A 9,773-nucleotide genomic window follows, 5' to 3' on the forward strand; every position below is an offset into this window, starting at 1 on the left:
CCTGGCTTCTCACTGAGATGACGAAGGGGTCGTGTGGCTGGTTACACAGGAGCATGCTTGGTGCTGTCTCTTTATTGGTGGGGGTCACTGGGAGGACAGACGGGGGGGGGGGGGGTGGCTGGAGCAGGTGACAGGAGGGATTTCAGGGTGACTACAGGGGTCTCACTCGCGGTAATTTGCCCAGCGTTGGATGACTTCGTAGAGCTGGTCCCCTGGGGAGAGTGTGTTCTGCACATCCCTGTGTCCTTTGACTTCATAGTTGGATCTCAGGTAGCCCCGAGCCACCCCGCATTCCAGAAGATTCAAGGCGGCACGGAGGGCCCGCTTTGGGGGTACCCGCTCTGCAAGGGGAGGGGCGAGATACAGAAAGTTAGACCGGGGCATCTTCGAAGGGTAGAGAGGTGAGGGATGTTGTTTAACTGCCCTCTGCCTCGGTTTCCTCATTCATGGAAAGGAAATCGGGCACCTACCTGTAAGGCTGTGGGAGTTAAATAGTTAACTTTCAATAAACCTCGAAAGAGAGCCTAACACAGAGGGAGCCCCCACTGCCTGTTGCGTTGTTGCTTGACCCTGGCCGTCTCTGCTCCAGGCCCACACAAATAGCTGTCATCTATGAAACACGTCTCAGGAATTAACTGGTTGACTGGAGAAGGTCCCTATCCCAGGCTGGCCTGGAGCTCCCTGGACGATGGAGGATTCAGTCTCCTCGGTGCTGATGAAGCAGAGGATGCTGGGACTTGGAATCCCAGCCCCTGCCTGCCACCTGGGAAGCCAGCTCACAGCCTGCCTCAGAGGAGCCAGGATCAAGATGGGGACATGGGGACCCAGGGCCAGGCTCGGTCAGCCTAGCATCCCGGCAAGGTGCCGGCCTTGGTGAAGGGTTGTCTTATAGAAGAGTGGGGGCGTTTCTGCGTGTGTGTGTGTGTGTGTGTGTGTGTGTGTGTGTGTGTGTGTGTGAGAGAGAGAGAGAGAGAGAGAGAGACAGAGAGAGACAGAGAGAGAGACAGAGAGAGAGACAGAGAGAGAGACAGAGAGAGAGAGAGAGACAGAGAGACAGAGAGAGAGAGAGAGAGAGAGAGAGAGAGAGAGACAGAGAGAGAGACAGAGAGAGAGAGAGAGACAGAGAGAGAGAGAGACAGAGAGACTGTCTCCTCGGCAGGGACAAGAGTTCTTTCACTGCCGGGAGACACCAGATCCACCAGCAGCAGGGTAGAGGTGAGCGCTGGCTGACTCCTGCGTCCCCTTCACAGTCTGGCGCCCTGTCCACATCCTCAGCACCGGCCCGGGGGCGGGGGGGGAGAAGGGTCAGCTTGAACTGATTTTGCCCCAGCGCTGGGCTTAAGGTCTGCACCCATGTGGTCTGTGTGATGCTCGAGGTTTGAGCCCCGGCCTTGAGCGAGCTAGACAGGTCCTCTCCCAACCCAGCCACAGCTGCAGCCCTGTTTCATTTTCTTCGGGATCTCTCTGTGTGGTCCAGGCTTTTGTTCCTACCCGAGGAGTGCCGGCATTATAGCTGCGTACTCCTACGCTTGCCTGCCCCCGCCCTTAATTTAGTACTGATCAGCTACGCCCAGCATAGGGTCCCAGTGGCCCCATTATCCGAAGGGAAAAACCGAGGTCGTTAGCATATAGATGGCAGAACCCGCGACTCCCCTTCTCCCGACACCATCCCCAGCCCAGGACGCTGGGCTCTTACCCATGTAGTTGCCCATGAAGGTGATGCTGATAGATATGGGGTTCCAGGTGGGCCCTGTATGGTCACCCTTGATGTTCCAGCCTCGGCCCTCGTACACATGGCCGTCCTCTCCAATCAGGAAGCTGTGGAGAAGGGGCGGGGCTTGATACGGGGGGAGGGGCTCCCTTTGACACCCTTCCCTCATTTTCTGCAACAGGAAGGCAACCTCACCCATTTATTGCACAAAGTCACAGCCTCAGAAGCCCTGCCCCTCAGAGTCTGCCCTTGGGGTAGTGACATGGCTCATCGGGTACAGGCCCTCCCTTTGCCAAGCGTGGCAACTCAGTTCTCTCGCTGCGGCCCCCTGATCTCCACACCGAGTCATGCCGCGGGCCTGCCCCAGACAAGTAACTAAGTGTAAGAGAGTTTTCAAAGAAGCCTGTTCTTGGTTCAGCCTGCCTCGGCTCTTGGGGTCCTCAGGCACCAGGTTCGAGGGCTCAAGGGAGGTTTCTGATCTTAGCACAGTAGATCTGTGAATGTCACTCACTGACCGAGTCTCAGTGGAGGCCCCCCCCTCTCCCCGGGGTACCTGCTAGGTCAGCAGTCTGGAGTTGGGCAATGGAGGATTCAGCCTCCTCGGTGCTGATGAAGCAGAGGATGCTGGAACTTGGAATCCCAGCCCCTGCCTGCCACCTGGGAAGCCAGCTCACAGCCGGCCTCAGAGGAGCCAGGATCAAGATGGGGACGTGGGGACCCAGGGCTAGGCTCGGTCAGCCTAGCATCCCGGCAAGGTGCTGGCCTTGGTGAAGGGTTGTCTTATAGAAGAGTGGGGGCGTTTCTGTGTGTGTGTGTGTGTGTGTGTGTGTGTGTGTGTGTGTGTGTGTGTGTGTGTCAGAGCCTGTCTCCTCAGCAGGGACAAAAGCTCTTTCACTTCCGGGAGACACCAGATCCACCAGCAGCAAGGGTGAAGGTTAGCTGTTGACCGGTTCCTGTATTTCCTTCACAGTGTGGTGCCCTGTCCACGAACACAGCACCGGCCTGGGGTGGAGGCGCTGTGGTTTTACAGGGATGCCTGTAAACCTCAGCCACCATCATGATGGGAACGGTCAAGAGCAGGCTCAGTGGTTAAGGGGGCTTTCTGCTCTTGCAGAAGACCGGGGTTTGATTCCCAGGACCCACATGGTGGCTTACAACCGGTAACCTAACTTCCAGTGCCCTCTTCTGACCTGTGAGGGCTCTTGCACACACATGATACACAGACTGATACGCAAGTGTGTGTGTGTGTGTGTGTGTGTGTGTGCGCGCGCGTGCGTGTACACACACATGCATGAGAGCAATCATCGGCCCATCAATAGTTCGTCCCCCTGCCCGGGTTAGAACTCAGGTTGTCAGGCTTGCTGAGTCATCCAAAAGTCCTTTTCCTGCGGATTCTATTTCTCCCAGAACCCATCTTTTTCTGTCTGTATATACACAGGGATGCAGTGGTATGTTCTGGAACTCTGGCCGGTGGAAGACATTTGCCCATCGATTTGGGGCACATGTTAGCCAGTTTCCCCAGCGTTTGGTCTTAGGGGCCACAATCCCATTGGCCTTGGCAGAAACGGAAGCTGAGCCCAGGGTAACAGTTTCCCTGTGGCGCCCCCTGCCTTGGGCATATGTGCCCGCTGATGCCAGGACTTGGTGCAGGGCTCGGTCAGCCTGGCGTTTTCCTGGCAAGGGCTGAACCTTTAGGAAAGTATTTCCTTATGAGAGTATGGGGGGGCACCTTGGTGTGTGTGACGCAAAGCCTGTCCCCCCCCCACATGCACGCACACACGCACGCACCGAGGAAAGTCGCAGTAGCACCCAAGGGAGGCACGGGATCCAGCACCAGGAGGGCTGGAGCAGTGCGGTTGACGCCCCCCCCACTGTATACTCACTTGTAGCCTACGTCGCACCAGCCCAGTGAGCTCATATGGTAGTGCTGCACATTGCGGGCCTGCTGTTCGCAGGAGGCCGGGCTGTCGCAGGTGCTGCCTGCCGTGTGCGAGATCACCACGTAGCGGATCGGGTGCTGCAGGCGCTGGGAGCACTCGGAGGGCCGGGCCTTCCACTCGCTGCGGGGCACGACAGAATTGCAGGAGGCTCCCAGGCCCAGGAGGGCGAGGAATGTCCAGACAGGCAACATGCTGGACGTGGAGGGCATGGCTCACAGGGCCGTGTGCGAGTCAGACTCTGGCCCTGCGCACTTTTATCTTCTGGGGCAGGGTGGTGGCGTGCCGGGCTTGCTTCACATCTGGGCGGGACTTTCCCGACTCGTCCTGGAGGACCCCAGACTCAGCTTCCTCTTTTGACGAGGGTGGGACAGCCATGCGGCCTTTGCTCAGTGTGTGGGGAGAAAGAAGCTCCCTCAGCGGGAAGGGCACAGAAGCTTTGGGCATGCATCTTTGTGGTTTTCTGGAATTTCCAAAGCTTGGATCTCGGCCCAGCCTTGTGTCTTCTCAGGGAAGGCTTTGTGTAACCTTCCAGGAAGTGTTGCATAGGTGAGAGGCCGGGGCTTTGGCACAGACTTCCTTCCTGCAGGTGGAGCATAACAGCAGTACCTTTTCAAAAATACGTGTATTATGCATTTATAGTTGCCGGAGTCCCGTGTAACTTGAACTCGATGTTTAGCCAAAGATGACCTTGAGCTGAAGTGAGGGGTGTTCTCGGCACTGTGTCTGGCTGCAGAGCCCCTTGGTCCAAGTCTGAAGATGCTCAGCCCTACAGGGCAGGAGGCTGATACGTGGGAGCCCCTTCCACAGCTGAGGAGAATGGGCTCAGCGGACGCTGCTGCCTCAGAAGCAAACGGACGCCTCTTGTCCGGAGTCAGCATCAGAGCCAAGCTGCCTGTGCTGAACGCCAGCCATTTTCTACTGTGTGAGTCCACGCCAGCGACTCAACCTCTCTGTGCCCATCTCTCCAGATCCAGTACGGAAATGGTAGCAAGGTTTCTGACCCCCAGAGTTGATCAGGAATTGTATGAATGGACCGGGTTTTGGTCCCTGGAAGTCTGGCACATGGTGTCACATGAGTGTCACCACTACTCCCTCAGGGTAGCTCCTGTGTGTGGCGAGGTTTGCATGGGTGACCCTAGCGGTTCCATTCTGGAGAGAAGGGGCTCTGGATTCAGAGGGTCACAGTCGCTTTATTCGGGTCACACGGAGAGCTTTCCTGGGGCCTCTGTCCTGCCCAGGGTCCCTGATGCCACACCTCTCCACCACACATGGGGAGATCAGGGCAGACCGCCTCCCTTCCTGTCCTCCCTGATGCCACTTTTAATGATTTTGGGTAGTTCTCCCATGGAGTCTCTCATCCTCCAGGGCTCTCTCTTACTTTCCTTCAATAAATACGTGTTTTCTCTGCTCAAAAGTAAATAAATAATTAATACTTTTTGCCATGGTACAGATGGAACTCAGGACCTGTGCACGTCACCACACACACACTCCAGCCCCTCACTGGGGGATTCTAGGCAGGGGCTCTACCACTGAGCCACATCCCCAGCCCCTCACTGGGGGATTCTAGGCAGGGGCTCTATCACTGAGCCACACCCCAGCCTCTCACTGGGGCATTCTAGGCAGGGGCTCTACCACTGAGCCACATCCCCAGCCCCTCACTGGGGGATTCTAGGCAGGGGCTCTACCACTGAGTCACACCCCCAGCCCCTCACTGGGGGATTCTAGGCAGGGGCTCTACCACTGAGTCACACACCCAGCCCCTCACTGGGGAATTCTAGGCAGGGGCTCTACCACTGAGTCACACCCCCAGCCCCTCACTGGGGGATTCTAGGCAGGGGCTCTACCACTGAGCCACATCCCCAGCCCCTCACTGGGGGATTCTAGGCAGGGGCTCTACCACTGAGCCACACCCCCAGCCCCTCACTGGGGGATTCTAGGCAGTGTCTACCACTGAGCAACGCCCCAAGTTCTGCTTTGTAATCTTAAAGCTAAGTTTCCAAGCTCCCAGTTTCTCGAGGTTCTTCTCTTTAGCACTTCTATAGGGTCCCCGTGGGAGCAGAGTGGGCCATGGATGCTGAGCATGTTCAGGTGTAGCAAGAAGGTAAGGGTTTTGGGGGTGATTGGACACAGCTGGCAAAATGGAAGCACAGGCTGCCAGGAATGGTGAGGCATTCGGGGTTCACTGTAGGGGTCTGAGAAGTGACTAAAGAACATTATCAGTGTTGAGGGTGACTCTTAGAACAGGTCTGGTCAGATCTGAGGCTTGGTCTTCCAGGGCCAGAGTCCACGCTGGGAGGCTGCGGGGTGGGGGGGAGAGAGAGAGAGAGAGAGAGAGAGAGAGAGAGAGAGAGAGAGAGAGAGAGAGAGAGAGAGAGAGAGAGAGAGAGAGAGAGAGAGAGAGAGAGAGAGAGAGAGAGGAGAGAAGAGAGAGGGGAGAGAGAGAGAGAGAACAGTGCATGTGGAAGGAGAAAGTGAGGCGGAGGGAATAGAAATAATAGAATGGTTCAGTGAGTAAGATAATGTTTAGAGCGGCTGGAGAGATGGCTCAGTGGTTAGGAGCACTGACTGCTCTTCCAGAGGTCCCGAGTCTGTCCCAGCGCCTATGTGGGCATAAGTGGGGAGGGGACGAGAGTGACAGGCAGACGGTGCTTCCATCGCTGTGGCGGGGACTCGGGAGAGAGTGGGCTTCTGTTGGACTCGCTGGTGCAGTATGACTACTGAGAGCCATGTGGGCGGGGGACGCACGGAGCCTGGACTCAGGGGAGGGAAAGACGAGAGACAGGTGGGCCTGTGGGAACCTGCTTGGTGGAGCTGTGTGTTGGCACACGGGCCCGTTTCAGGGGCGGGCAGAAGGGAAGCTAACCGGCGCCTGAAAGGCCCTTCCGTTAGCCAGGACCCCGGCGGTCTCCGAGAAACACCTCGAGCCCAGCAACCGAGAGAATCTGAGCCAAGACTCCCTGGGACCCGGAGACAATGTGGTACCAGGCCCACAGCGCGGGCGTCATGAGAGATTGTCCCACATGCATGGGGACAGAGGACTCGGCTCCAAGTGTGTTTGTGAGGAGGGTTTATGGCTGCTGTTCTTTGAGATAGAATATTACTGGGTAGTGCCAGATGACATGGTCATAAACTTACTGCATAAACCATAGTGACCATGAACTCACAGAGACCCACTTGACCCTGAACTCCTGATCTTTGAGACAGAGAGACAGAGAGAGACAGAGAGACAGAGAGAGACAGAGAGAGAGAGACAGAGAGACAGAGACAGAGAGAGACAGAGAGAGAGACAGAGACAGAGAGAGGAGAGAGAGAGAGAGAGAGAGAGAGAGAAAGCAGAAGGAAATGCAGAACAGTGTTTAGTGACAGAAGGTAAGGGAAGTAAACATTTCGAGAAGGAACTGGTCATCTGTGTCATAAAAGCTCCAGTCCCAAGGTCACCCTGGTAAGAAGTAAAAAGAGCACAAGGTTAAAACCAGAGCAAACGGTGTTATAAATGATGCCTAGGCCAAGGGCTGGTCATTCAGAAACAGCTGAACCCGGCTCACTCCATACGCAGCTGATAATGTGTGAAGAGGTCTAAAAGTCAAACACAAAATTAACGAGCCCACCCTACACAGTCCACAGTAGACATCTGAAAACCATTTAATTAACACTATGTTTCCTTGGGAGACAGGGTCTCATTATATAGCCCTGGCTAGCCTGGGACTGGCTATGTAGACCAGGCTGCTTTCAAAATAACTAATTAATCAAGTAATTAAAACCTTTTGTTTTTCTGAAACAGGATGTCTCTATATAGCCCTGGCTGTCCTAGAACTCGATCTGTAGACCAGGCTGACCTTGAACTCACAGAGATCCGCCTGCCTCTGCCTCCCGAGTGCTGGGATTAAAGGCCCATGCACTACACCTGACAATTAAAAAAATATTTTTGATTGTGTGGCTGGGCATTGGTGGTGCACACCTCTAATCCCAGCACTCAGGAGGCAGAGGCAGGAGGATCTCTGAATTCAAGGCCAGCCTGGTCTACAGAGTGAGTTCCAGGACAGCCTCCAAAGCTACAGAGAAACCCTGTCTGGAAAAACAAAACAAAACAAAAAACCCAAAACAACTCCCCTAAAAGAATGCTATGTATTTAGTATGGGCTTTGTTACCTGACATGCCTCTTCCTTAGTGCCTTTATATGTGCTCCAAAGGCGGGGCATGGCAGCGCACACCTGCATTCCCAGGTCCTGGTGGTGCACAGGTATGTGAGGCTGAGTGTGAAGGATCATGAGTTCGAGGATAACCTGGGAAAAATAGGAAGACCGGCCTCAAACGGGAAAGGAGAGAGGGTTGGCGTTCAGTCCTCGTGCTTGCCCAGCAGCCCTCTTACAAGCTGTGCTGCTTCTCTAGCCCCCATCTTCTCCTTCTTTCCTTCCCTCATTCCTCTGTAATTCTTCCTTATCCTGCCTCTGGGGTGTGGTACAGGCCCTGCCTAGAATCCCCCAGTGAAGGGCTGGGGTGTGGCTCAATGGTAGAGCCCCTGCCTAGAATCCCCCAGTGAGGAGCTAGGGTGTGGCTCAGTGGTAGAGGCCCTGCCTAGAATCCCCCAGTGAGGGGCTGGGGTGTGGCTCAGTGGTAGAGCCCCTGCCTAGAATTCCCCAGTGAGGGGCTGGGGTGTGGCTCAATGGTAGAGCCCCTGCCTAGAATCCCCCAGTGAGGAGCTAGGGTGTGGCTCAGTGGTAGAGCCCCTGCCTAGAATCCCCCAGTGAGGGGCTGGGGTGTGGCTCAGTGGTAGAGCCCCTGCCTATCATGTCCAAGGCCCTGGGTGTCATGCCAGCAGTGCTAGCCTTTGGCAAAAACTACGAGAACATTAGATACAGAAGCATGTAAACCAGATGGTGTAGTGCATGCCTACAATCACAAATCCAGGGGAGGTTCACAAGTTCAAAATCATCTCTGGCTGTGTAGGGAGTCTGAGGCTAGTCTGGGCTGTAAGAGACTCTGTCTCCAACAAAAACACACAGTGAATTTCTTCCGCCATAAACCACAGCTCTCTGTCAGGAGTTGGCACAGGAGGAGAGGAGGGGAGAAGCTTTGGCATCAGGACTTGCCCAACATCTGGGGAACTTACGTGACAATCAGTAAGTTTTCCTTCCTCTATTGAGAGAAGGAACTCGCTCCCTGCCCCACCCCAAGCCACACAGGTCGTTCCCAGGGTGTTTCTATCCATCACCCTTAATAACTCAGGCAACCTCTGTTGAAAAGACTTTTTTTTAAATGATGCCCCATGTTGCAAGGATGAAAGTCCTGGTCGGGGTGAAGCGTTCTTGGATGTGATAAAGATTCTGCCCATTTGGGAGATGGTTCAATAGTTAAGAGCATTTGTTCTTGCAGAGGACCCAGGTTTGGTTCCCGGCACTCATACGGCAGCGCACAGCCATCTGTAACCGTAGCTCCAGGGGCACCCCTATGTTGTGGGTAGCAGGCATACACCTATGTGCTGCACCTACCTACACCCTTGCAGGCAAGACAATCAGTTCAAACCCCCATTCCTCCTCTCCTGCCGCCAGTCACCCCACTGCTCTCTTCAGACCCACAGACCGGGGAGCTTCTGGGTTCACCTGACCCCACGCCCCCCCCTCACTGCTTCAGGGACGTGGCTTGCGCGGGTTCAGGAAGGAGGCAAGCTGCTTCCTGAACAGGGAACTACTTCACGGTGGGTCTCAAGGTCCTGGGTCTGAATCAGAAATCGGGGCAGACGTATTTCCTGGCTCCTAAGAGAAGCCTTGCTTTGTGGGGGAGGCTCAGGCTTGAGCTAAAGACAGTGTTGATGTTAATAACACCTGGCATTATTCACCCAGGATGTACCGTGTGCTCTGCCCTTCCGCTGGAGGGACAAGGACTGTGAACAAGAGGGGTTTCTGTCTTCCCAGATGCTAGTGGGTGAGACAAGAAGTAGAAACCACAGCAACTATTATCATCTGTCTGTCTGTCTGTCTATCATCTATCTATCTATCTATCTATCTATCTAAATTTTGTGTGCATTGATGGTTTTGCCTGTATGCATGTCTGTGTGAGGGTGCCAGATCCCTTGGAACTGCCTAAGCTGCAGGGCTGGGAGTTGAACCCGGGTCCTCTGGAAG

The 9,773-nt window shown here is 55.1% G+C and overlaps 1 protein-coding gene across 1 annotated transcript; it reads right to left on the bottom strand.

The window, feature by feature from the left end:
* Positions 1 to 54: 54 nt before the first annotated feature.
* On the bottom strand, positions 55 to 4,044 carry Pglyrp1 (peptidoglycan recognition protein 1). The gene is made up of 3 exons (XM_005086281.4): positions 3,595 to 4,044; positions 1,697 to 1,818; positions 55 to 341 (listed from the first exon to the last, which is right to left on the bottom strand). The coding sequence occupies exons 1-3, from the start codon at positions 3,858 to 3,860 to the stop codon at positions 163 to 165; spliced, it is 567 nt and encodes a 188-aa protein (XP_005086338.2). The 5' UTR covers positions 3,861 to 4,044; the 3' UTR covers positions 55 to 162.
* Between the last annotated feature and the right edge of the window lie 5,729 nt (positions 4,045 to 9,773).

Source organism: Mesocricetus auratus, unplaced genomic scaffold (genome assembly GCF_017639785.1).
Source record: "Mesocricetus auratus isolate SY011 unplaced genomic scaffold, BCM_Maur_2.0 Super-Scaffold_100038, whole genome shotgun sequence".
Classification (NCBI taxonomy): Eukaryota; Metazoa; Chordata; class Mammalia; order Rodentia; family Cricetidae; genus Mesocricetus; species Mesocricetus auratus.